This window comes from Sander vitreus, chromosome 5 (assembly GCF_031162955.1).
Source record: "Sander vitreus isolate 19-12246 chromosome 5, sanVit1, whole genome shotgun sequence".
NCBI classification, from domain to species: domain Eukaryota; kingdom Metazoa; phylum Chordata; class Actinopteri; order Perciformes; family Percidae; genus Sander; species Sander vitreus.
In genome coordinates, this window is record NC_135859.1 from 16058007 (window position 1) to 16084568 (window position 26562).

A 26562-nucleotide genomic window follows, 5' to 3' on the forward strand; every position below is an offset into this window, starting at 1 on the left:
GCTAAACACTCAGCACAATTCCTTTGTTTTCACTCATATATTATTTTATGGATACGATCTTCACGATTAAAGTGGCAATCCTGAAGATTTCAGTCCTCTGGCTGATTATGAATTTGTATTTGAGTGAAAACAATGAAATTGTGCTCTATTTCTATGGTGTGGACGTTGGTCTTGTTGTTGATACATGAGCTAAGTTTTCAGAATTGTGTGCATAGTTCAATTTTTTGTGTAGGCCTTTGCAATGGGGAAAACTGTAATGCAGGTTTTTTTTGTGGAGATGTCATGCCAGACACCCAGTTTATAATCCTGCAAATATTAACATATAAATATTGTAGTACTTTCATCAGTGTGCCATGGGCTCAATCACCATTGTATAGATAGTGACTTAACAGACATCTATTTAAATGAAATAAGGGCATGCGCAGTCGTTTGGAAAAACAGCATCACTTGCAGCGGTTGAATTGACTGGCAACTTTGGACAACAACCATGAGGCAAGTTGTTTTTAAATTATTAGTCTGGGCTATTTGCTACATTGAATATTTGTTCATGTAGCTATGTATTCGTAATTTATGGCGCTAACACGTTAAGCTAGCAAGTGGTCAGAGTAACGTTCAAGTGGCTGTACTGACTAAAAAGTTAGGCTACATATTCATACAATCATTTATGGTAAACAGTAGCCTACCTATTAATGCCAATGCTCTTTTGTGCGCTGTTTGTGAATGAAATGTTATAAAGGTCCTTCAGAAATTAGGACCTCCATAGTGAGCCTCATGTGATTCATCTCAGTGGGAGGAAGTTATGCACTAAAGCCTCTCAAAGGCGGGCCTGTCCTGGGCACCACTGCCTGACCCACCAGTAATCTGAGGGCTTTAATCCTAAACAGGACGGGATAGGCTTGAATCAGGAGGTATGATTTCCTTCTTTAATCATTACAAGGCTCTGCTGTATTGACACTCAATATGATTAATGGACCAGTGGAATTCTCTTACACTGTTAGTTTAACAATGTGTGTGTGTGTGTGTGTGTGTGTGTGTGTGTGTATTGTCATGCTAAAACTTAAAGGGGCTGCAAGGGTGGGTATATGGGATCACAGCAGGTAGTGGGAATGTGGCACAACAAGTGAGGCTGTGTTTTATGCCGCCAACTCTCCCTCCATCATCTTCCATCCCTCCCCCTGCATCTCAGATCTGGTATTCAGCTGACTAACAATAGAAGAGACTCTTTCACGCTTGAACAATACTCTCACCCTGCCAGATACCCCCATGACACACACACACACACACACACACACACACACACACACACACACACACACACACACACACACACACACACACACACACACACACACCACCTCTCTGCCTTTTTCATTCTAAAGGATATGCACTGCCTGCCTGACAAGTGAATGTAATCTTCTTCTGGTGTGTGTGTGTGTGTGTGTGTGAGAGAGAGAGAGAGAGAGAGAGAGAGAGAGAGGGGAGAAGTAGAGCAAGGAGGGCGGGGCTGTTAGCTATGTGTTATCAGTAGTACTCCTGAGTATTTACACTGTACAGCACCAACAGAGAAAGAGAAAGGACTGCGAGAGGAGAGGCTGGTTGTTGGTTAGATAATAACAAGTCAGTCATGAGAAGCAGTGCTTTGTGTGGCTCTGATGTTGAGCCAGGCTGTCTGCAGGAGAGGCAGAGGTGAACCTTTGGAGGAGAAAAGGGACGTGCGTCATCGTCATCTGTGATAAACCTAAAACACAGACGCAGCTGTTGCCATGGGGGGCTCCTTCAGCCAGAACAGGAAGGGCTCCGTCAGCTCTCCTCGGAAGAAGAGCAGCATGTAAGATGAGATCCTTCATTGTTTGTATGTTTGTGTGTGCAAGTTCTTGATGAGAAACAGAAGCTTGCGCAGACAGAGGTGGTGCACTTGATCAAGGACTGCAGATCAGTTTAGCCCTTTGGTACTTGAGAATGTGTTGTTGAGTGTGTATGAACCCAGTGCTTCCGTATCAGTGAGGGAGAGAGGAGTGAGAGATACAGTAAGGGGTTGAAGGGCAGTGCTGAGACCTTGGTACTTCATTTACAGCCAGGGCTTTCCCTGCTGGACTAAAAGAATCAGCCCATCAGACTGCTCTGCACACAGCCTCTCCGGTCGTGCTATTTTAAATGCTATTTTGGTATTCAAATCTATGGAAAGAGGGAAGAGACGGTGTAAAGCTAATGATGACATAAGCAGAGAGGCTAATGTAATGAGCATGAGCTGATCATGCTCCTGAAATTAAGGCAGAGTCCAAGCCAAATCCAAGTGTCATTGGTTTTGACATTTTAGCAGCAGCTTCTGTAGTTACAACTGTGAAGAGAACATTGCTGCTGCCTGCTATTAATTATGTAGTTGTGACCTAAATTCTAAAGTGGTATTTTAATCATGATACACATGGTACAATTTATTTCTCTCTGAGCAAGTATAGCACAGCTTCCTGTTCTTGTTCATGCAGTGTTTGACATCCTTAGAGTACTGTGTGATGTATGAAGCCTTTCATCTTGTCAAAATGAAGGGAAAGGGAATGAAGATGTTGCTGGGGCATTCGTCACAGCTAAAAAGCACTAAACCGCCCTGCTCCCACTTGTTTTTCTTTAATCCTTTTTAACATAGAGTGAGTCCTTCACTTTGTACTCCCACCTGATCCCATCGATGCTTTATATCTTAAAAGCTTCCGGAAGCCCCTTGTAGCGGAACACTTTCTCTCGACACACGTAAATGTGCAGGCCTATTCAGCAAGTCTTTTCTTAAATGTCACTGTGTTCACTCAGTGATTCAAGTCATGGAGAACAGCGGTTGTTAATATGAGAAGCAGTGCCTCCGTTTACTGAAGCAGATGTTGTTTTGGAGATGGCAGGGAAACAGCGAGTGACAGAAAGGCAAAGACGTGAGAGCTCAGAGGACACTGAGAGAAAGCCATGTTACATTACTCATTGTTATCACATAAGCATACTCTTCTGCATCTGTGTTTGTGTTAGGGTTGGTGGGGGTTGGGGTCCTCCCTGTGGGAAAACTGAAAAGCCAACCAGTGCCGTGGGATCTCAGTTTTCGGCTTCTGGTCTAATTTTAGTTGGCTTAATCATTTGTTTCATGTCCTAACTGGAGCAGTCTTGGATGTACAGTGGACTTCCTGTTCTCCAAAACCCCTAAACATCCAGACAGTTCCTCATTTGGGAAGAGGCTGACCTGCATTTGGAACTCATTTCTTGCTGCAGTGGTACGAATTCAGGCCAGTGTAGGCTGAAAAACTTTGTTAATCTTTAGAGAGAGATACATTGTAAATACATGAAGACAAGCGCAAAATGTGAAGATGTACCTTTTAATTATGCATAAGCCTATGCTGACTAGGCTTGCAAGGATGAAAGTGAAACTCATTACTGAATAATATTGAAGTGTATCACTGAAAACCTTCACTTGCACAATATTGTTATAGATGATGTATATTATAGTACAGTGCAGAAAATGAATGGAAACATTATAAAGTAGAACAGTAGGGGGTGTGTTATCTCACTGCTCTGTGCGTGCATGTGTACAATCTACATGCACTATTGTCTGGGAGTTGTATGCTTTTGTGTCCCTGTTGTAGTCAGGAACAATAGCTCAGTTGGTGTCTGTACATGACTCCTGTTGGGTAAACCCCCTTCTCTCTTTCTCCCTTGTTCCCTCATTCTTTCTCTTTTGTTTATCATGCCTCTATCAGTTAAGATATTCTAGTGCACTGTAGCACGGTGAGTGCCTTGGCTCTATTCTGTCATACTCTGTTCACCCCGTGCTAGTTTTCTGCTCTGATTGCAGCTAATTGGGTGTTCTCTATTTAAAATGCAGATATATCAGGGATGTAAAAACAGTTATGCAGCATATCAAAGACTTTGGACTCTCTCTTTATATTTAATCTCTGTGGGACTGCTGTGTCCTGGATAATGGTGCATTAAAATATAAAACTCAACAAAAAATATAAAGTAAATATCAGCATTGCTACCTTCTTTCTGTTCTGTGTGTTGTGTCTATACATATGTTTACATAGTGTAGGCTAATACACTTGTGACCCTTTCCCAAATAGTTGCCATGGGGAAACCTACAGTCTTACAGTCTATGGATGAACTAGAGATCATGTCAACTCTGTTTAAGCTCCCAGAGGTGACGTCAGACCTGTTATGTATCTTTCTCGCTTTCTCTTTCTCACATCTATTCTTCCCTCAGCTAGTTTTGTCTTCTTTGCTCTTTCATCCTGGCATTGTATCCCAGAATGGGCAGCTGAATTGATGGTGCTGTTTTTATGTTAATTAGTTTGGTTTTATGGGAGGGATCTGGCTGAGAGTCCAATAATGGCCACTAGATGGAGCAACAAATATGACCCAGCAATATTATTCTCTTTTATTTTTTTTTAAGCATTTCCGCCTTGAAGGGATAGGATAACTATGAAAGGGGGAGAGAGAGAGGGGGAAGACATGCAGGAAATCATCACAGGTCGGACTCAAACCCTGCACTCTCTGCGTCGAGTAATAACCCTCTATATACATGCGCCTGCTCTACCAACTGAGCTATCCTGGCCACAGCAATATTATTCTCTTTAGATTAGCTAGATGATGCGAGTCATCATCATGCAGACAGACAGACAGCAAGTCCATCTGTCTGTTGAAAAATGTACTGATAAATGCAATATCTACAGCTGACATATGCTCATATAATGTATATCTATCTATATATATATATATATATATCCATGCCCCCTACTTGTATCCCCACATAAAGCCTCCTTACAGTCACATACACACGGCCACATATTTATACATGGCAGACTGTGTAGTCACAGCATGCACCAGAACATTATCCACAACATCCTTTCATCAAAAATATATTTTGTGCTGCATCTAGCCTATAGAATCCAAACAATACTGTCTCTACCTCTATGCATCTAGTGTCTGTTTTTCAGCAGTATTCTCTACTGCACAAGAAGAAATTAGTTTGAAAGAAGTTTTTTTTAAGATAAATAGAGGTACCCTAATAAAATATGAAAGAAGCCACTGTCAAGTATTTTATTGTTAGACTGTTAAATAATTAAGTGTGGATGTATGAGTGATAAAATAAAGACCCAAATATGTTGCCAAATTAAGGAAAACACTTATCTTGCAGGTTGTCACTTAGTCAAGCATGTATTGCATGGCAAAATAGATGCTTTCACCTTAAAAATAATGATATGCAGTTTTTCTTTTTAAAGATCTAGTTCATAGCTTGAAGCTTTCAAAAGATATTCCACTCCACCAACAATCCCTGAAGAATTTCAGTCAGGGAGGATCGAGCTTATTATGTGTATTGTACTCAGTTTTGGACAAGACTTGTTTTTTGAACAACCTGTGTCACTATGTTATGCTAACTTTACAGCAGTTTGAGTTTAGACTCAAGACCTGGATCACTTAATGTTCTACTGTAAATTCTGACACTGACATGTTTATTACAATGCAAGTTTGCTGTTTGGCATGTGTGCTGTGTAAATGTTGATCAAAGTAGGAATATTTAAAAAAGTGCTTTTTACATTTTCTTTGAATGTAACTTGTAACCCAAGTCTAAAATTAAAAGTATGGAAGCTGCAATTACATGCCACAATATGAAAATTTCGGACAGGCAACATACTGTGACAACTCTTAGCAGCACTTGGTATACAAATGAAAGATTTGTCAGGATGGTGCTCAAGAAGAATTGTGAGGATGTTAAAAGTCAAAATGGCTCATCCTCTTGGGGGCTTGACTGTGGTCTTTCCCTGCAAATCCAACCATTAGTTCATTATTTCATTGTATACAAGTTTTCCTGATGGGGGTGCTAGAGGAAAGCCCAGCGATAACCGCTAATTTAATGTAAATCAACCCATTTGTTTTAAGATAACTTGTTATGAACCAAATTGTTGGTCAGGGGCAAATTATGACCTGATGGTGTTGCTGTACGAAATGTCAGATTTATGACCTTCTGTCATCATACATTGGATTAAGTAAGAGAAGCTTCTCTAGTTCCCTCTCAGTGTACACACACACACACACACACACGCATACACACACACAACACACACACATAGTTAGTTATCCAGTATCACATCACCTCTGTTGTGGCTCACAGACATGTTTATCATTGCTGATTTATTCTTAGCTCATAACCACACATGCTGCAATCAGTCAAAATGTAATTAATGATTAAGGATGTGCATTCTTGCTGGATTAACTGACGTCAAACTCATAATAGCCGAGGGTTGGTGTCTGTTGTGTAGTATGTCCACTGCTGCGTGCTAAGATGGCAGCTCTAGATCGCATATGGGTGTACTGTATGTGTGGGTTTGCCACTGTTTCACTCTTTGCTATTTGTGGTTTCAAGGTATTACATAAGAGCTGATTCTTTTTCCCCTCTCTGTTTTCCTTTTTCGCTGTCTGTGGTTCATTTCTCATCCAGGGAGAGAGTCAGGGATTATTCCCTCTCTGTCCACTTCTGCATGTTGTCTCTCTGTCTGCATAAAGACGTGTTTTCTTTTTGTTATTCTATGTCCAGAGGTGAGTTTACGACCTCAAGTTGTAGCAAAGTAAACAGTTGGAACACGTCTCTTACTGCTTTAGGGGGTTTGTTTGTTTTGGCAGATCATGTCCACTGCAAGACAGAAAGGTTTGTCCTCTCAGCTGTACTGACTGACAGATAAGGAATAAAAGGAGGGAAAGGAGACAATGTGTTGAATGTTTACGAAAAAAATTGTATTGCATTTCAGATGTCAGTCCTACCCAAAACTCACTTTCTCTATATCTCTGTCTCTCACTCCTCATTTTTAATTAATGCTGTTTTCCATCTGTCATGCCTCTAATTTGCTAAATTTTTCCTGCCAGCTATTACAGATTGAACAGAGCGTCTTTCTCTGTGTTCAACAGTGTGTGACATTATTGTCACACAGTGTGTTTGTGCATGTACTCATCTATCTGCCTGCCTGTCTCTGTGGACAAGCTCACTGTCATCAGTGGTAAAGCCTCTGCCTTTTATTTCATGATTTTCACATGTGAGCAATAAACAGCAGGAAAGAACCTCAAAGTGCAAATAACAAGAAAAATGTCTCTGCTGCTTCCCTTTTCTTTCCCTGCTCACCTTTTTCACAGTGGCTGAACCATCTTCCCCTTATGAGATTAGTCATGGCCCATGTTTTTTGAAAGAACTCATCTCATCTGTGTGTGTGTGTGTGTGTGTGTGTGTGTGTGTGTGTGTGTGTGTGTGTGTGTGTGTGTGTGTGTGTGTGTGTGTGTGTGTGTGTGGGGGTGTGTGTGTGTGATGTATAAATGTGAAAGCCTAGACTAAGAGTTATATAAGCCATCCATGAACAGCCTTAGAGGCACATGTGTGGGTGAAAGTGTGTATATGCAGTGATCAGAGCTATGCTCCAAATTACTTTTCTGTCAGTCTGATGGGTAGTTGCACTACTACTGCTGAATCTAGGTTTGCTGTATTGATTAGTATTCTGTATGACCTGGATCTTTTCAGTGAACAATAGATCCTCCGTAGGTTTGGTCACACAAACCTACAGTTTGGTCACACAATAGGACTAAGAATGTACAGGGTACATTCTTAGTCCTTGTAAAAAATAATTTTGCAGCTTTGTAGCTGTTGCTCCCTTTATTCAACAGGGAATATAGGCATAAATATTCTTTATTCTTTATGTCACTATTCACAGTTATACACAACCTCTGCTAGCCTGACATGCCAGACCCACATCAAGATGTTGGATCTGGGAACTCACCATTGACCGGGCTCAATCCGAGGGGCGGGATAAACGGTTGTCTTTCAAATTCTCTTTGCATGCAATAGGATAGCGCTACAACCAAGCAGGCCAACGAAGAAGGTAGCAGAGCTAATTGATAGATTAAACTTTTGCCGTATCCGGTCGGCAAAACTCCGAACACATCTTCCTTTTTTAAGAATGACTTCAGTACCGTTCTTTGTTCTTTTCTCAAAGAAAAGCTTAACTCCAAGTCTTCCAGAGTCACGGCCAAAGCCACCGACTCTATACACAATGTGATTGGCCCGGCCAGAGTTTGTTTTTTCCAGCTCGCAAGCCAACCCCCTGGCTGCAAATTACATTTGCTGCCGCTAGGGTGCGTCTAGATTTCTACGCTAAGCCTCTGCTGGAAGTTGCTAACCAACCATTAACAACTCAGATTTCTTTCAAACTCATTGTGGGCCACCCAAAACATGCCAGCACATATGTACATAGGTAGGGCTTTACTGCATTTTACTACAAGTTACGTTTGCATTTTAATACAAGTTTCTAGGGAATTAGGGAAGGCCTTATAAAATGGCAGATTTTAGAAGGTTAGACTATTTCAATGTTATGAAATGCAATGCTTTATATCCAATCCCCATCGTTAGCCTCATCATTTCCTCCCTTTCCTCCCCTGTTCTCTTTTCATCTACTATTTCTTCAAGACACAAATGTCTGGTAGTCTGTCTGCCCCAGAGAAATCGGACGCTTCTTTGCCTCTCCTCTCCCCCCTGCTCTTCCCTCACAATCGGCAAACCCTGACAGAATCGGGGAGAGGGGGAGGCCAACTCCTGAGAGCGAGTGAGCAAGTTAGCAAACATGCAGGAGCAAGGCGAGTCGATGTCTGTTAACCAGCTGATCATCCACCCAGAAGGAGAGGGAGAGGGGAGGGGACCAGAGAGAGGAGTGACTACTGATGCTCCAGTAATCTGCGCTGTGTGAGTCAGGGCTGTGGAGAGCAAAGCAGAAACAGCAGCAGCGTGAGACACGTTTCCCTCTCACGAGCGTCAACAACACAAAAGAGCAGGATGAGAAAGCTGAGCGGCAAGAGGAGGAAGTGAGCAAGCCATATAGAAAGCAAGAGGGGCAGACGCTGACATTAGGAGCGAGAGAGGCAAAAAGACAGATCGACAGCTTCTTTTTGAGAGTCTCCTTTTTGAAGTAGAAAGGACCATGGAAGATCACTGAACCTGATTGACAGCAGTGACAATCTAACAAATTCAGTAGAAGAGGAAGTTTACTATTACATTTTTGAGGTGGCAGCAGGTTTAAGACTCGACGTGGTGCAGGGATGTCCTGGTTGTCTCCGGTCCAGTGGGCCAAATGGACATGGTCAGCAGTGACTGGGGGTGCGGGGGACGAGGGGGAGCCCAGATCCAAGGATGGCTTAGAGGACAAGTAAGAGGGCTAGGCCACAATGTGTGTGTGTGTGTGTGTGTGTGTGTGTGTGTGTGTGTGTGTGTGTGTGTGTGTGTGTGTGTGTGTGAGTGTGTGAGTGAGAGAGAGAGAGAGAGACGATAGAGTGACAGACTTCTAGTTTATAGTTGTGTCTGTATAATCTGTATAAGAAGAGGATATATGGAAAGGAAATAGTGATTCTCTGTATTTGCTTCAGTTTAAACAGCAGCATATTGATTGTGTGTTTGTGTGATGAATGCAGATTCCCCTGAGTCATACTGACAGGTGGTGGATATATACACACAAAGAGAGCAACACACACACGGTGGTATAATCTTGGATTCTTTCCTATGCTGTAGATCCCAGTGGCTTGGTCATGCTGTCATTGGCTAAAAACAGATTCTTAGTCAAAATACAGACACTCAAACTACTGTTTAGTGGGCACCAGCCTGTTTCTTTATGAGGCACCAAATGCTGAGGATATGACTGTCTAGGCTGTGTGTGTGTGCGTGAGTGTGTGCGTGTGTGTGTGTGCATGTGTGTGTGTGTGTGTGTGTGTGTGTGTGTGTGTGTGTTTGTTTGTTTGAAGGCTGTTTGGCAGTTGGGGAACAGTTGCTGAAAGTTGGGGGAAGGGGAAAAAGCCATAGTTTCCAAAGCTTTTGATTTTTTTTTCTGTCCATTTCTAGTTTCTAAGTAACTATCCAAGATTGCAGCCCTGGGGCCATCACTGGCATTTAGTTTGTGTGTGTGTGTGTGTGTGTGTGTGTGTGTGTGTGTGCAGGGTGGGGGGTGTATATAAGGATTAGCTCTGGCTCCAGAGCAGAGCGTGTCAATGTGTTTGTGTGAACTGGTATCAGAGATGGAGTGTGGTTGGGTATTGGCACTGAGAGCTTTGCTCCTTCTCGTGCTGTTTTTCATTAGAGTGCGGACGTTTTGATGTGTGTTCAAGTGGCTGGGAATGTGTACACACACTCACACACACACACACACACACACACACACACACACACAACCACATAAACTCTCCCTCTCCCTGTCTCTCCCTTCCCTTTTGTCTCTCCACAGTTTGGGCATAAATGTGTGCTGAGTGTCTTGGCAGCTGACACAGCAGACCAAAAGACTGTGTTTTGTGTGCGTTTTGTGTGTGTGTGTGTGTGTGTGTGTGTGTGCGTGTGCGTGTGTGTGTGCGCGCGTTTGAATGAGTCTGGGGGTACACAGTGTGTCCTTATTGCGGAGCAAAGGATGCAGGTGGCCTTCTTGGACTTCACTTCCTCTCCTCCCCCTTCCTCTGACTTCCTTTAAAATAAAAGCAGCTTGTTTATTTTGAGCTGCTTTGAACTCTGAAATATATTGTTTTTTTTGTCACTTTAAGAAACCAGAAGATTGATATTAGAAAGCCAATGCCTATTTGTTAAAAATAATTTTACACTGCACCACACAATCAGAGCTTTCATTGTTTCATTTGCATCATTAAGTAGCTGTTTGTAGCATTACTATGTAGTTATTTAGACTGTCAGCATTTTCAATGCCTCATTGTTCTCAAAGACAGTAGACGGTTGTTCTTATAACTTTAAAACAGGCAGTGTGATTTGTTTTTGTTTTTATCACATGCTCTAAGTCACTTCATGAGAATAGTTGTTTTTGGATCATATTTGTCTGTTTCAGCACATTTTCAATTTCAAACTGGAGATTTCAACTTTAGTTTTAGATAACTTCCCAAACACTCAGTTGTAGCTCTGACCTCTCTCCTGCTGTTTCTCCCTCTCTCTCTCTTCTCTTTGTTGTAAATGATGTTTTGTTAATGTCTTCCTTTCTCTTTCTCACCACAGTTCAGACTCGGAGGGGACCTTTGAGACCCCAGAGGCAGAGTCACCAGGTGTTGTGAAGCTACTGAGCCAACTGGACAACTCCAACCACACAGGTGAGATGGCTCAGCTGTTCGGCTGACCCAGGGCTCTAATACTGGACAAAAACTTTAAACTCTGTCGCACATGAACAATGCCATTGGATATTCTCAGGCAGGGCTCAATACGTTTTTGGTACCAAGTGAAAATGTATATTGTTTACTTAATTTCTGATCAAATAATGTCTATGTAATTCAAAAAATTGTAAAGCAGTCCAGCAGATTTTGGCAGATGTATGTTAAAGGGTTGGTAAATGCAAATTACAAACAAAATATTTTCTCACTTACCTCCAGTCATACCTGATCAAGCTGATTTCATGCTGTTTTATTTTTCCAGTTTTTTAAGATGTATGGCTTTAAGATTAGGGTTAGGTACTGACACTTTAATTTTAGCAAAGTAAATTACATCCCCTTTCTAAAGTGAAACTTACGTAATGTGCAATGTTCCTTTGGGTCACTATGTTGTTCTTTGTTTATGTTGTTCGCTCTTGCTTTTGCTGATCACATAGATCTTGGATCAGCCGACAGTGTCATAGGAAAAGTTAAATGTAAATGAAAATAACTTAAATCCTGTTAGGCACAGACTAGTAAATCGGCTGATAAAGGTTTAGTAGATCAATCTGGCCTGTTTGAAGCTGCCAGTGAAGCCAACTGCTGTCCAGTCCACAGCCCCTCCCCCTCCCCTCCCACTGCCCTGCTTTCAATGAGTACCCCACATCACCATGGTAATAGATAATCTGGAGTGCATCTTCTGTGCTGAAACAAATGCTATTTATATCATTGATGTTTGAAAACGCTATTTCTCCATCAGTTTTCATTAAAGTGATTGATTTTAACATGTACTGTACATGTATCAGGATAGAATTGGTCTACATGTTTTAGATGGCTCAGTTAGCTAAAATTAGACACGTTTTGATATAGCATCCCATAGCATATGGGATGCTGTGCCAGATAATAACAGAGAGATTAATGTGTTTATTATTGAGTCTGGTTTGCAGACAATACTGTCTCCTTTTCATGCTAAAACAGTCACATGCTCTGTACAAAATCTGGGTTAGTTTCATAAATAAAAGATTGACTGTGTGGAGAAACCAATATTCTGGTTCACTATAATTAGATGATACCGGCTCAGGGGGGAATCACTCTGTTCATGGGAATAACAATGGGCCACAATCAAACTGTACTGTTAAACCAGTACGTAGCTGAAACCTTAGACAGCTATTTGTCTACCTATATACTGTTTCTCTCTCACTTCCCTCTCTGTCTCCTTTTCCTCTTTTTCTTCGATTTGTGAAACTGTAATAAAGCCTGATGTTGTCTTTGTTGCTAGGCCATGTGGTGGTGTGTACTCTGTGTGACTGGGTGTGGTTCCTCTACATCTGTTCTCTTTCTCCAAAGGGTGTGTGGTTTGTCTGAAAGTACCCAGATTTTGAGCAGAAGCTTACATAAACTTAATTGAATGTATGATGTAATAAGTCACACATTAGCCGTCAGTCATGAGAAACGATGTGAGAAGCTGTTACCCGCCCAAGGTGAAGCCACAATGACTTCATTTATGCAAGTTGAGAAGAAATACAGGAGTTATTTCAGTTTTATTATTCTGTGTCGGTGTGTAAGTTTTACAGTGTGAGTGGGTGTATTTTTCAGTTACAGAGAGTCCTGTGTTTCAGCAGCAGTGTGACTCAACAGAGACCAGCCTGCTGCTGTGGTCGTTAGCTAGCAGTTAACGGATGTTTGAGGACACAGGATGTGAAGGGCTCTGAGAGGAAGCTAGCAGTCATTTTAAGTGTTCTAACAGGTGAAGGAGAGGCCATCATTTCAAGGTTAAAACCTGCAATGAAAAAAAAGTATTTAGTAGCCACAGGATGGGGATGGGGATCTGTTTTGGGACAGAGATGTTGAAGAAAGGATTAAGATCTGCTTGTCTCAGGGTCAGCCCTGCAGAGGTTCTAATTCTACCTTTCTGATAAGAGTTTTTCAGTTGCTGTTGGTAAATGCGTCCCACTGAAACTCAGTATTGTGGTGTGCCCCAAGGTTCTCTCCTGGGTCCTATTCTGTTTGCCTGGTTTTGTTTGCCTTTGGCCAGATATTAAGTAATTTCAAAGGTATCTCCTGTCACTGCTATGTAAATGATATTCAGGTTTGCATCTCATGTAACCCTCCTGATGTCTTAAAGTGTCTATAATCAATATTCTTATGTTAACAAATGACAATGTGAAAACAAAGCGAAAGGGTTCACTCACATAGTGATGAACCTACAGAAATGTAACACCTGAATCTGCAGCTCCCCTTCGGCTTTACAAAGCTTTATAGTGTTTCAGCTCATTGTTAAGTGTTTCTTTTGTTCAGGATTTTTCCTGCTGAAAAACAAAAGATCATGCCCATTGAGTGTCTCGTTGGGACTAGATTTTTTTTTTTTCCTTCAACTGCCTTAGCAAAACATCCTTGGATCATTTACATGTGGTCTAAAATGATTCTGTTAAGCTCTTGATCTGGTCCTCGATAAGGTCTTATTTGATACCAATGTTAATTTCTTAACTCTAATATTTACTATTCAGTTCAATAATTTTATAGCTCTTCAGGGTCATTCACCAGCCTACATCAGACATCTAGCCTACTGCAGACTTAAACTAGGATAGACTATTTTTAAGGTTGTGGCAACTAAACTTTGAAACTCTCCCTTCGGACTTTGGGCAATCTGTGGACACCTTTAAAAAGCATCTTTAAAACAGTGGTTGGCGTATTTTCTAGACATAGTTATGCTTGAGCTCTCTACAGCAAGGATTAACAAAGCCAAATCATCGACTATAGACCTATGGAAAAACGCAGCAGCACAAGTACAAGTCCTAATGACCTCAGCATCACAAGAATTAGAGGAGAGTGACTAGGCAAGGTGTGATTTCTGTTTTTGTGTTTTGTTTCTTTTTCTATGTTTATTCGTTTGTTTTGCTTTCCTTGAGACCGCAGAGGGTGGGGGGTGGGTGAGGGTTTTTGTTCTTGTTCAATTGTATTTGTCTGTTCTATATGTTCAAAAAAATAAAAAACAATAAAAAGTTGATCTAAAAAAAAAAAAAAAGCATCTTTAAAAGACCCACGTTTAGATTTGTCTTTGGTTCATTTTAAGTTATTTCTATTTATGTTGTTTTCACTCTTTTTATTCATTGGAAGTCTGTATTATATGCTTGTTGCCTCATTTCTTATTGGGAAGCATATTGTGACATTCTGCTCTTGAAAGGTCCTGTATAAACTCAGTTATATACAGTACGTACTTACTTTTCTTCCCTTTTCACAGTTTTTCCTGATGTTACAAACTTCTTTCTCGACAAGAACTCCAACCAGGATGTCGGCCCACTTTCATTCCAAGAGGTTGATTCCCTAAACAACCTCACCGGCTCCTTACCTAACGAGCGCAGCTTTGGTTTGGACCAAAACCTTAACCTGACCATCAGCAGCATATCCAGTCCTGGAGAGGGCCTCTCGCCATCCAGCCCTCTGTCACAGCCTCAAGCCCTCAGGCCCCCATCTCTGTCCGTCCTCTGCCCACTAAACAAACCTGACCCTTTGGAGGTGGACGACGAGGCTCCAGTGACGTCTGACTTCAGCCAAGACTCAAACTTGATCCCCAGTCATGACATTTGTGTGGATCCCGACTTGCTTAATGGCAACACGCAAAACACAAACCTGACCTGCGAGTCCAATGGCACAATTACCACGTGAGTAAAACACAAACGTACACAAAGGCCTCTTCAGCTGGCTGAAGCTGAACTAATATGACTGAACAAAGAGTGCTCTCTCTTATAGCCGTAGGGAACACAACACGTTTGTGCACAATCAACCTGAAGTGATCAAAGTGTTTTTAACCACTTGTTGTGTACCTTCAAAAGTTCTTTCAGCTGTTGTTTCTCTCCTGCACATCCATTAATTTTCTTACCAGTGTTATTATAGTTTTCATTCATTTCCTTACCAGTGTTATAGTTTTCAATGTTTTTTTTTATTTTTATTTTTTTTATTGTTTATCATTTTTATTTTTAGAATTTCAGTTATTTTTTTGTTCAGTTTTCAGGATGATGATGAAAGTATTTTAAACAACACTATTTATATAACACTCAAATATTTTGTGTTTGCTGGCAGAACTTTTTTTTTGAATGGTAAAGAGAAGTTAAAGTGTAAAACAATGCCCTCTTGTGGCGTTCTTCTGTTCTTGCTGAAAAAGAATCCTGATTCACATCTCTATTTTTTAACCATGAATCACTGAACTACTACACTAAGTACTACACACTCCTGTATAAGTACTACATACTCATGTTGTTAGAAGAACCATTGCCGGTTGGCAAATTCAGTTTTGTGCACAAAGATTATTTTTATTTTTATTGATAATTTCAAGTTAATGAGTGGTTTGACATGGGCAACACAATACTTGTACAGGAACAGGGTCTTTCAATTACATACATATGTAATGGATTACATTTTATAGGCCAATAATAATAATAATAATAAAAGGCAATTTCTATGTGATGGCTTTTTCACTTACCAGCCAAAATATTCATCCTGAGTGATAAGTTTGTCTGGGATTTTGCCCAGATAATAATGTAACAAAAGACCAGTGATCCATAATTCTAAATATTATTTCTTTATAAATCTCCTGCCAATATAAAAAGAGTGAAGGACAACCCTGGGAAATACTTTTAGTTGTTTTCTATTGTCAATTTATATTTGTTATACTTTTATCATTTTTGGAAGTTGGTTTAGAAGTTATGGAAGACTTTAGTTTCACATTGATTTCAATATTTTTTGTTTTCAACAAGGTTTTAATTTCCAGTTGAAGTAAAACCTCTTACCTGTCTACTTTGAGTCTTAGTTTTTTACTAAACTATAATAACCCTGCACTCACCTTGTGTTTGAGCTAACCCCTGTCCCGTCCTCTCCTGTGTCTTTCCTACCTGTTCCTTCCACACCTGTCATTCTGTTTCCCTTCTCTCTGTGTGGCATCAGGACTGCTGAGCAAGTCCATTTCCTCTGTGTTCTGTTGTAAGTACTGTATAACTGTGTGTGCAGACGTGTGTGTATTTGTAACCTCAGTCCTTGCTGTTTTTTATATAAGTCCAGGTCCAGGTTCACTTTCATCCACCTGACCTAAATAAAAAAATAGAAGTAGATTTAGAAAGTAGAGGAGAAAGAGTGTTAGTGGAAACCCTGTAATTCCCTCTAATGCTCAGAGCAACTATTCTTGCTCTTATTTCAGTTTGAAAATAATCTCTTTGATTAATCAGATTTTTCTTCTGCGTAACTCTTCTGCGCTTTAAGCAGAGCATGCGAACTTAGCGCACACACAGAGCAGAGCAATGAGGTTTGGCTGTAAGGCTTTCTGTCTCTCCTGCTTTCCTCTTTTCATCACCACACCTGCCACCATGTACACACATGCAGAATTATGATCAGGTTAGTGACTGACGTTGTTATTGACCTTAATTCTCAGGAACTCCTGTAAAATGAAGCAGAGCCAGCCGATGCAAAAGGACTTCAGCGGACAGGTAAGAATTGAGAATGTCTGCTGCTCATCTGACCCATGTGGTAGTATAAGAATTAGAAAAAAAAGCTCCGTACAGTCAGTGTGGTTGATTATATTTGCTGCTATTAAAGGATGACCATCATGGCGGACACGCCACAGATGAGGAGAAGTTGGCGAGCAGTGCCGGTGTCAAACCAGACAAGGATCAAAGCAGTGAGTAACAGGATCAATGAAGATTTTCATGTTAATGTTGTGCCCGGCTACAGTGCACACTGATCCAGTAGTGAATAACTCAGTTATCAGTGAGGGACTCTACAGTACAGAGTTCAGATAACTGGATGTTACAGTTTAGACAGCATTCTTTAGCTTCCCTGGGTCAATACCGGTCATTGCCTTACTGTTACAGACACACACAACATTAATCATTAACTAAATCATTGTGCACTGAAACTTGTGACTGTGTCAGTCATGAGCCCCATGACAGTATGGTTGATTTGCTCAGTTGTTTTGGTGTGATAAAACACGCACTGTTACACTTGTGGTTTTATTGTTTCTAAAGGCATGATGTTGTTGTTGTTTTTTTACTGTGGACAGGCAATTCTTAAAGTTGTACTGAGCTGATATTTATATGAGTTTGAGATATGAACAAACAGTGCACTCAGTCAGTCTGTCATTGTAAGAGGAAGTGCCTGCCTTGAAAACGTTCTGCAACATATGCCCTAACTAGTCATTTAGGCTCATTGTGAGTCATAACTAAAGTGTATACAAACTGCCAGTGGTGTGAGTTTATTTAAAGGCAAGACTTAAGTAAAACTTATAATTACACATGAAAAAGATAATATTACATACAGTAAGTCATGAGAATACTTCTAACTGCTGAAAATAAGTGATCATGTTTCATCCTGTGGGCAGGGAAATTAAATTGTTCAACGTAATACTAGATTTAAAAAAAAAAAAACCATATATGTATATATATATGCAGTGCCTATGAGCACATCTGGTGGTAATAGTTATATTTCTTATAAGAAATATTGCAACACTTCTCATGGCCACCTGATGGCCATCATGATAAACCATATTACATTATAGGCCGCAGCATGTTTCACCCTAAATTTGTTATTAACACGTGTATAACTTTCTTCCAGTTCCAGACGGCCATGTGTCATCAAAGCCCGAGGACTCAGACTGCTGCTCATTGGTAAGTTAACATCACAATAATCATTCATGTCATTTCCCCTACATGTGTTGTGTCAGGCCCATATGCAATCTATTTGTCTATCATCATAGCCGTACACTCTCATGCATGTGACATTTTTCATCTAAGTAATTCAACTGCAAAATTATGCCCCCGGTGACCACTAGATGGGGCTGAAGCACTATTTTATTAGTTGAACTAAAGTATCCTCATCAGTTGCAGACTTCCAGAGGTGTCCCAGCGTTACTTTTCACTATGGTCATATTGGCACATTGTGTTAACACTTATTTTCTTATTTGAATTGGTGACATTTTACATGAAAAAAGGAATCAAGTAAAGTGTGATGTGACTTAAATATGTAATAGAGTGCCCAGTTGTTGTGTTTAGAGCTACCTGCATGATTATTTTCTAAAGCTGCAGTATGTATGGTCGTTTGTCTGATATGATGACTGCACTATGCTTTAGGAGAGCAGGAGGAACTTAGTGTCTGCTACCATGTTCATGTACTCAGGTGACAGATGGATTTAGATTACATTCAGGAGATTTGAAAATGACTGTCATAATCCAGGGAAGGACAAAATGAAAGGGGAGAGAGACGGGGAGGGGAAGAAGAAGGATTGAGATGTGTTAGAACGCCGATTGAAAGGCAAGAGGGGTACAGGGTAAAAAATAAGAATGAGAGAAGTTTGCGAGAATGAAGAAAAAAGGATAAGAGAAAGAGGACAATAATATGCAGTTTATTACAGAATGAAATGTTCCTTTGTTACTTTCTCTCACTAATTGGTATTTTGTAACTAATAACATGAAGGGTTTTGCATTTGCTATCTAAGCACCTACTTTATAATGAGTTTCCCAGAAGAAGACAAATTTGATGCACAGAAAATGATTTTTATACTTATGAAAGAAAATTATTAGAAGACACAATATTAAATAACAAACAAATGATGAGAAAAACTGGGGAAAAGGGTTTGTTTTAGTGTAAAAGGTATAGTTTTATGGCAGTATTGGTGATTGTTACTTGTTTATTGAAATTTGAAATTGTTAAGAGGATAACCCCTTGAAATGAAGCATCTCGTTTTCGAGGGGGGTCCTTGTGTTTCTGTCATAAATACCTTGTACATTCTTGAAAAGTTTAGGTAGACTCACCCACCATTATACTACTGGATGTACAAGAAAACTGATTTCCTTCTACCTTCAGCAGTTCGAGGACCCATGCAAGCTGAAGAACAAGTCGGAGGGAAGTGAAATGCAGAAAACAGGAAGTCAGGTCCTGGATTCCATCTGCATCAGTGAGGCAGAAAAACAGGCCGTTCTTACCCTCATTAGAGAAGAGGTGCGCAGTTTTATCACACTCATCCAACATGAAATATGTTTGTTTTCTCCTAAATGGATCAAGTTTAGGCGTTTTCTTTGAATGCACAGTTCTGTTCACAGTAGACGTCTCTTTTCAGATCATCACTAAAGAGACGGAAGCCAACGACTGGAAGAAAAAGTACGGGGACAGCAGACAACAAGTCAGTGAGATGAGGTTAGAAAACGTGTTGCTGCATTCTTTTTAAGCAGATATCACTGTTTGACTTCCAAGGTGGTCGTGTGAGGTTTTGAGAAGCTAAAGCATTCTGTCATAAGGTTAAGTAAGGCTTATCATGTATGTTGTCTTATTATAGGAAGATTGTTGCAGAATATGAGAAGACAATCGCTCAGATGATCGGTAAGTAGAAATGTTCGAGCAGAGCAGACTTCTATTTTTCATGTAACGATTTATTTCACTGGTTGCTGTAAGGATTTTAGTGCCACAGTGTGATTTGTATAATCTTGTACTGTTTCCTGTTTTACTGACTTAGATGTAGTAACGGTAGTCCACATTGTCCTGTATTAGGAGAGACAAAGCAGCAATTAGAAAACACACTTTTCACTCAAGTCTTTTCTCTTTGTATCCCTGTTTATGCGGTTAATGTAATGTGGTTTGTTACCAGACTGAATACAAGATATACAGTAAGTTATTTAGCACTCCAAATGAACGTCTTCTTCTTCGCTCTTCTCAGAGGACGAGCGGCGCAACAACCAGAGTTCCCAGAAGGCTTTGCAGACTGTGACGACGGAGAAGGAAGCCGCCCTGGCTGACCTGAACTCCGTGGAGCGATCTCTCTCTGACGTGTTTCGGCGTTATGAAAATTTGAAGAGCACCCTGGAGGGCTTTAAGAAAGTAAGCGGTCATAGGACTAGTTCATGTCCAGATAACTGCTCAAAGAAAGTGTCTGTTTCAAGTGCTGACGCGATCAGTTGGTAGCAGCACAAATCGGAGGATTGTAAGGGGTTCAGAATATAGTTGGAAAGTATCCTGTGATTAGGGACAGTGGTCGCCTCGAGGTAAGAACAGCAGGGGTTAACATCGAAGGTCACTAGATAAACCTGGCCTTTATCTCAATGAATACGTTATTTTACTCAACAACTGCTACAGAGTTAAACCCTGCGGTTAAAGCAGTTTACTCCCAACTCTTGACTCACAGTTGGTTTAGAGGAGCAATAACACAGTGCTTGTTTTTTTGTTTTCTCATACAGAATGAGGAGGTGCTGAAGAAGTGTGCTCAGGAGTATCTGGCCAGAGTCAAGCAGGAGGAGCAGAGATACCAGACACTAAAACTCCATGCTGAGGAGAAACTAGACAAGTATGTAGAAAGTCTAATTTTCCTATCATGTCAATTTTAACGAACTATAAACTTTTACGGGTTTGAGATGCTGTTCATTTCCCTCATTCCACGCATCTCACAGGGCCAATGAGGAGATCGCTCAGGTGCGTGCAAAGTTGAGCTCAGAGAACATGGCAATGGCTGCCAGTTTGAGGAAGGAGCAGATGAAGAACGAGTCTCTAGAACAAGCTCTGCAGCAGAAGGTAACCGGCATCCTCATCTTTCTGCATTCTAGATGAAAACTTAAGCTCTTAATAATACACAATACAACATGTTTACCGTATTTTTACACTGTACTTTTGTGCTGTAATTTAGCATATAGAGATGTATTAAATGTACGTATTCATCCTTTGTTGCGTTGTCATAGAATCAAGAGACGGAGGAACTCACCAAGATCTGTGATGAGCTGATTGCCAAAATGGGAAAAATAGACTGAGAGAGACTGTCAGTCAGCCACTACCGTCCCTCCGGTCCTGCCTTACAGCGACGCCCTGTGCATGCCCCCAGCCGAGAAGCAGCTCTCATACCCTCTGCCAACCCTGCATCACAGAGACTGCTTATGTATAGATGTCTTATGTAACTTCCTGTATACTACAATTGCACTACTCGTGACCTGGATCAAGAAGGTTCTGTACATGCTAATAATTGTTTTAGTGGGAATCTGTTTTATGTACTGTATTTGGTCACATTGTTTTGTTTGTGTTTTTTCCCATTATATAAGGCCATCTGGAGCTCTTTCGCCCATTATACCAGCAAGCAACTACCTGCTTGTGACTCAACTTAAATTCTCAGCAGCTTAACAGCTAAATTCCCAGCAACACATCATCGACAGGATGACATCATGCAGGCGGGGTTTGTTTTAGAGCTACATTTAGGCATATAGTATATTTTGATGGGCAAGGATTGTTTAATAATAATTCATGAAATGTATTTTTTCTGTAAAGTAAACAAGGATTTTACTCTGAAAGAGCAAAGCTCAGGGGTTTTGTGTGGGCAGAATGTGGTCAGGGTCAAAGTCAGGATGCACAAGAACTGGAGGAAAGGAGCGTTGTTTGAGGATGTACATTAAGTCCTCGAAGGCCGTGGTTTGTTCAGAAGAGACACTGAAAACATAACGAGTCTGGACCACATGTCCGTGACACTAAAGCTGCAATTAATTCACAGCATTTGCTTTACCTGGATTCTGGACAATTCAAGTAGTTGCAGAATGTTTATCATTAACAGAGACGTATAATAACCTGACAATCATAGACTAGCCTGTAAGTTATATAAACTTTGTGGCATTGTCTCGTCTGATCCACAAAGTCAGTTGAAGTGTAAAGAGTGAAAAGCTAGATCAACTCCACCACTTTACGTTAACCATCCTGTGTTCAGAATCCTGAACAACTGGAAAACATTAAAACATAGACATGACTTTATTTTGGTAAAAGATATTTAAAACTATTATAAGATTAGCAAGTGCTGCAATATGTCAACAATTATTCTTTTTTTCTTTTTTTTAACCATCACTATGTCACAGATTGAGTGACCACTAATCACATTTACTTCCTACCACAAAGGAAACTAAGTGTTTGACAGCTTTGTTAAAGGTAATGTCTGTTGCTTATGCGTGATAAAGATGTGAGCTAACATGCCTGTATTTACAGTTGATACAGCAGATAAATCTGTTTATTTGCATGATTATTTTCATAGCTTTGTCTTTCTCACCATGCAGATTGTTTTCTTAAGACACCAGTAAAAGTAGTTGTATAGTAATGCCTTAGGAGGCTGTGACTTAGTAACGATAACACTTTTATCATTACTTCCCTTTTTCTGTTGAAGAAATGTTCTTTCCAACAAAATAGGCCAAACGTCTCCGCCACATCGATGTTTATTGAAGGCTTAACACAAACTACTATTTGCCTCGACATTTGCAAATCTGTGATTTAAATGAGGCAATATTAAGTTAAGGAAACTGAAGCAAGACTGAAAATCTGACTTAGCATTTAGTTCAAATGTTTTGGTACTTTACAGTTTCAATACTCAGTTCTATGGAGTCAGTCACTATTGAAAAGGTTTTAATGTCTGATACCCAGACTCTATATCACCATGTACATCCATGTACAACACAAACCCACTTATGTGCCACAGTTTATATTTGTGCCATTCTAATGTCACATTGCCTCTCGTTACTCAGCTGGTTTGTCTTTGCTTCACAAAATATTGTTTTGTCACTTTAGCCCCTTATTGTTTGTAATGAGGATTTCACTTGTGTTGAGGAGTGGGTCAATAAAAATAAAAAAATATAATTTGTTCTACTAAAGGTTTTTCTAGTTTTTTTTACTTGTGATTTTGCAGTTTATGATTACCTTTAACTCAAAGCAGTACATTTTATAATTTTTTTTCTTCTAATTTATACTCTTTATTGATCCCCAATGTGGAAATTACAATTTCACAAGTATCACTGTGTGTGTGTGTGTGTGTGTGTGTGTGTGTGTGTGTGTGTGTGTGTGTGTGTGTGTGTTTTTGTTATGTTTGTGTGTCTGGCCTCAGCTTTAGCCTCACTCTTACACATCCCAGCTGAAGCGGTGACATGAGTGAACAGTGCGCTTGAGGTTTTTTGTGATGCTTCAGCTTCATTCTGAAAAACAGTCTTGTAAAATCAGTACTCAAACAAATGACCTCAACATTCTGCTAATAACACTGAACTGTAACTGTGTCTCCCTGTTAAAGCTCGCTCAGTTAAGTCCATTACAGAGGCTGCTGGCTGTGCAGCATACATGGAGCTTACAGAGATAAGACCTTAATGCGCTCCAACACCTTCCCGTGCCTAACCCCCCCTCGTCCTCCACCTCAACCCCCGGTGTCCCCTCCATTAGATACTCAGATCATCCATTCTTTCTCTGGACTCTGGAAGACGCAGTGACCATCGACCAGCTGCCATGAAGACTGCCCTGGCCCTGCTGCTGCTCATCTCTCTGGCCTGCCACAGTAAGTTTCTACAACTGATTCCAACACTGGATTTTGGAGTTTCGGCAGTGGGGAAGTATGTTGTTGATCAGCAGCTGGCAGACAATTTGCTGAGAGGTTACAGCACTGTGATACAGAGGATCCAGGATTTTATTGTCCTAAAAGCAGACCTTGGTTGAAAATTGTTAATTTATGTAGCAGCAAAGCAGTTTTGGCTTGAGACCTACACAATTTGGGGCATTTTCCATATTATTCTGTCAGAGATTTAAACCTGCAAGGGTCGAAAGATGTATATGTTGTGGCATGGCTGTACAATTTTTTTTCGATTGCTAAATGTGCAAAACTCTAACCATAGTCTGCATAGCAGCAATTCATGTGGACCAAACTCTAGTTTGTTTTTCATTGCTTGAACACAGTTTTAAAAAATCTACACACTTATCCCATGGCTTTAACCACAACCTGCACAACACTGTGGATTTCCAGCACTTTGTTCAAACACACTGCTATCAAAACCATTAACCACACATTCAAAACAGAATGGATTTCAGCCTGGTGCATTTCAAACACTGCTGATTGCAATTTCAGCTGAAGGCCTAAGCAGGTGTCTTGTTTTAGATTTGTTAGTGAACAAATACAGTATATATGTAGGGAAAGCTCAGAAAGACTTTTTTTGGAAATGAACCAAGGAAGGAGGAGAAGAGTGGCAGGGAGAGTGCAGATGCGTGGAGGAAGACCAAGAAGAAGAGAAAGAGCTGTAATTTTTGATGAAATAAGGGCTACACTTATAGACCATGTTGTGAATCATGGTCTCTCATTTTGAAAGGGCAGGGTTGAGGGTGCAACCCAATCTGCAAAGATCTACAGTTGCATCTGTAATGTGAATGATCCACCAAATGTCGCTATGAAGTCCAGAGGCCTGCCAGGGATGGATAAGCCACTCTAGAAGGTTCTTGGCCAGGTGTATGGCAAGAAAAGTTGAAAACTTGTGGCCTGATGCTGGAAAGGCAGGACTAGCCCACAATTCCTTGCTAATAGTATGTTCCTTTAGTTTGTAACTTTTTATCAGTACTTGTGTAAATTACTACAGACAAAATAAAGACATATCTATATTGAAGCAAACTGCTGATTTTCATTCCTTCTTGTTTACCTAAAAAATTGGTATGCTATAAAATGAGCCTGTTTTGAGACATGTGTGAAGAGTTGTGTTGTTTGGAATGAGTTTTGCAGGTGATGTCAACTGTTTAGCTCAGATGACTGTTTGTAATGCAGACTGTGGTTAGAGCTTTGCACATGTGGCTTCAGTTGTGACCACTGTCCTAACAATCGGAAAAAAACTGTAATTGTATGCAAAATGTGTCCCAATCATAAATTTGAGGAAGGGACTGTCAGCCATGTGTAGCTCTCAACTCAACCTGCAAGCATGTGTGCCTGTGTGCGTGGTGCAGTCTGGGGTGAATGGACTATTAAGAAAAGCATATGGTTGTGTGTCTGCATGCTTACACCTGCCTGTGAACAAATATGCTTAGTCTCAAGTCAGGTGCTCTCTCCTGTTCTGTCTGCAAAGGCCACACCCTCAAATGTCACACATGCGTGGCGTCCAGTGATGAGGACTGCAATCGACAGGGCTCCACCTCCTGCCCTCAGTACGCTGACGCCTGCTCCACCATCACAGGACCCAGTGAGTAAACGCACACATACAAACCCAGGAAAACATGCAACTCAAGTAGGATTTGGTTGCATAATAGAAAAAGCCTCAATATAGGTCAGTATAACACTGACAACCAAATGCTTGTTTGAGGTAGTCAGATACATACATTCATTATCTTCTTCTTCTCTGTGTGTGTGTGTGTGTGTGTGTGTGTGTGTGTGTGTGTGTGTGTGTGTGTGTGGGGGGGGGGGTGAGTGACGAGAAGCTGAGTTTCCCAGGGTTCACAGCATCATACAAACTTAATACAAGTGGCCAGTCTTCAATGACTTCAAAGCAATTAAACTGTGAACGTCTGCCAGCCTCACACATCCCTCTCTCTGTCTCGCTCTCTTTCCAGGCACCGTGATGAAGTCGTGTACATACAAGGCTTTCTGCGACAAGGCTCATGGCGTCAGCTCCGGAGCCAAGATGGACTGCTGTTTTGGTGACGACTGTAATGGGCCCCACCGGAGTCACAGCCACGGGGATCTCCATCGCAACAGCGCAGGGGCTGTGGCCTCCAGCCCTGCCCTGCTGATCACGGCCCTGCTGCTGCGTGTGGCCGTCAGTCAGCTGTAAACACCTCCACTTTTCTTTCCTCCCGGGATTCATTCATCGTCATTTGCTGGGTTTTCATCCATCCACCTTCTCCTCTTTGTCACTCTGTACCCCTCAGAGATTTTCAATCCAAGTTTACAAAAAGGATTTGTGTGCCAGAGATTTTCCCGTGGTTTAAGACAAAAAAAAAGTGGTTTCTGATGTTCGTGAAGTGAAAGCTGACTGTCCCATAAGTACAAGCTTCAGCACTTTAATTGTGTCATTTTTTGAAAATGATCATCAAGAACTTGAATAGCAACCTCATTATCTATCTATCTATAGTGGTATGTTCACTTTCAGGTGATTTAAAGTTTTGAGAGTGTTTGTGGTGAATAAGTGTGTACAAAGTGAAGTAGACATACCCATGGTTTTTATTAAAGCAGGTGTGGTTTCGGTAGGTGCTGGGGTGCCTCAGTGGGTAGCTGGTGTGCAGCTCGCTTGATGCTATAGAACCACATTATTCACTTGGGTTGTTAAAATGGTTACCAGAAAGGAAAGTATTTAACATATAACATCACAATCTTCATAAATTGTTTAAATATGTTAATGGTGTGTTTAGTGCTTAAGTTTTGTGTGCGTGCAAGCTTATCTGATTAAAGACACAATCACACCCTTATTTATGTGTGTGTACAGTGTGTATTTGTGTGTGGTTGAGATCACCTTGGTGTGACAGTTGACATAAATGTGTGTTTATGTTGTCCCTGATGTAAAAGCATGCATACAGTAGAAAGAAAATAGTCAGTGATATTTAACAGATGCAGGAGGGTCTGTGGAAACTTCAGGACTTCCTTCTGCAACTGTGTAACTTGAATCGTGTGCAGTCGCCACAGGA

General features: G+C 40.8%; 2 protein-coding genes across 5 annotated transcripts; both read left to right on the forward strand.

The window, feature by feature from the left end:
* Positions 1–1537: 1537 nt before the first annotated feature.
* Positions 1538–22799, forward strand: LOC144518162 (transforming acidic coiled-coil-containing protein 1-like). Of its 4 annotated transcripts, none has more exons than XM_078250611.1 (13): positions 1538–1828; positions 11033–11124; positions 14399–14819; positions 16580–16634; positions 16744–16825; positions 17758–17810; positions 19006–19140; positions 19259–19335; positions 19475–19518; positions 19853–20013; positions 20370–20476; positions 20580–20700; positions 20865–22799. In XM_078250611.1, exons 1-13 carry the CDS (start codon positions 1764–1766, stop codon positions 20931–20933), a joined length of 1482 nt encoding a protein of 493 aa, XP_078106737.1. In that variant the 5' UTR covers positions 1538–1763; the 3' UTR covers positions 20934–22799. The 4 variants fall into 4 exon arrangements, with proteins under 4 accessions (XP_078106737.1, XP_078106738.1, XP_078106735.1 ...); XM_078250612.1 differs by having other exon boundaries at positions 19009–19140; XM_078250609.1 differs by lacking the exon at positions 1538–1828 and adding an exon at positions 8749–9203.
* Positions 22800–24892: 2093 nt separating this feature from the next.
* LOC144517618 (uncharacterized) lies at positions 24893–26338 on the forward strand. Its single transcript, XM_078249709.1, has 2 exons — positions 24893–25124; positions 25492–26338. The coding sequence occupies exons 1-2, from the start codon at positions 24965–24967 to the stop codon at positions 25710–25712; spliced, it is 381 nt and encodes a 126-aa protein (XP_078105835.1). The 5' UTR covers positions 24893–24964; the 3' UTR covers positions 25713–26338.
* The last annotated feature ends 224 nt before the right edge of the window (positions 26339–26562 follow it).

What these genes read in the sequence shown, in the direction of transcription:
- LOC144518162 (XM_078250609.1), top strand. Translation starts at nt 9,097, where the DNA reads ATGTCCTGGTTGTCTCCGGTCCAGTGGGCCAAATGGACATGGTCAGCA. An exon ending in AAGGATGGCTTAGAGGACAA is followed by an intron (nt 9,204 to 11,032) that starts GTAAGAGGGCTA and finishes TTCTCACCACAG; the next exon opens with TTCAGACTCGGAGGGGACCT. An exon ending in CCCTGGAGGGCTTTAAGAAA is followed by an intron (nt 20,014 to 20,369) that starts GTAAGCGGTCAT and finishes TTTCTCATACAG; the next exon opens with AATGAGGAGGTGCTGAAGAA.
- LOC144517618 (XM_078249709.1), top strand. Translation starts at nt 24,965, where the DNA reads ATGCTTAGTCTCAAGTCAGGTGCTCTCTCCTGTTCTGTCTGCAAAGGC. An exon ending in CTCCACCATCACAGGACCCA is followed by an intron (nt 25,125 to 25,491) that starts GTGAGTAAACGC and finishes CTCTCTTTCCAG; the next exon opens with GCACCGTGATGAAGTCGTGT.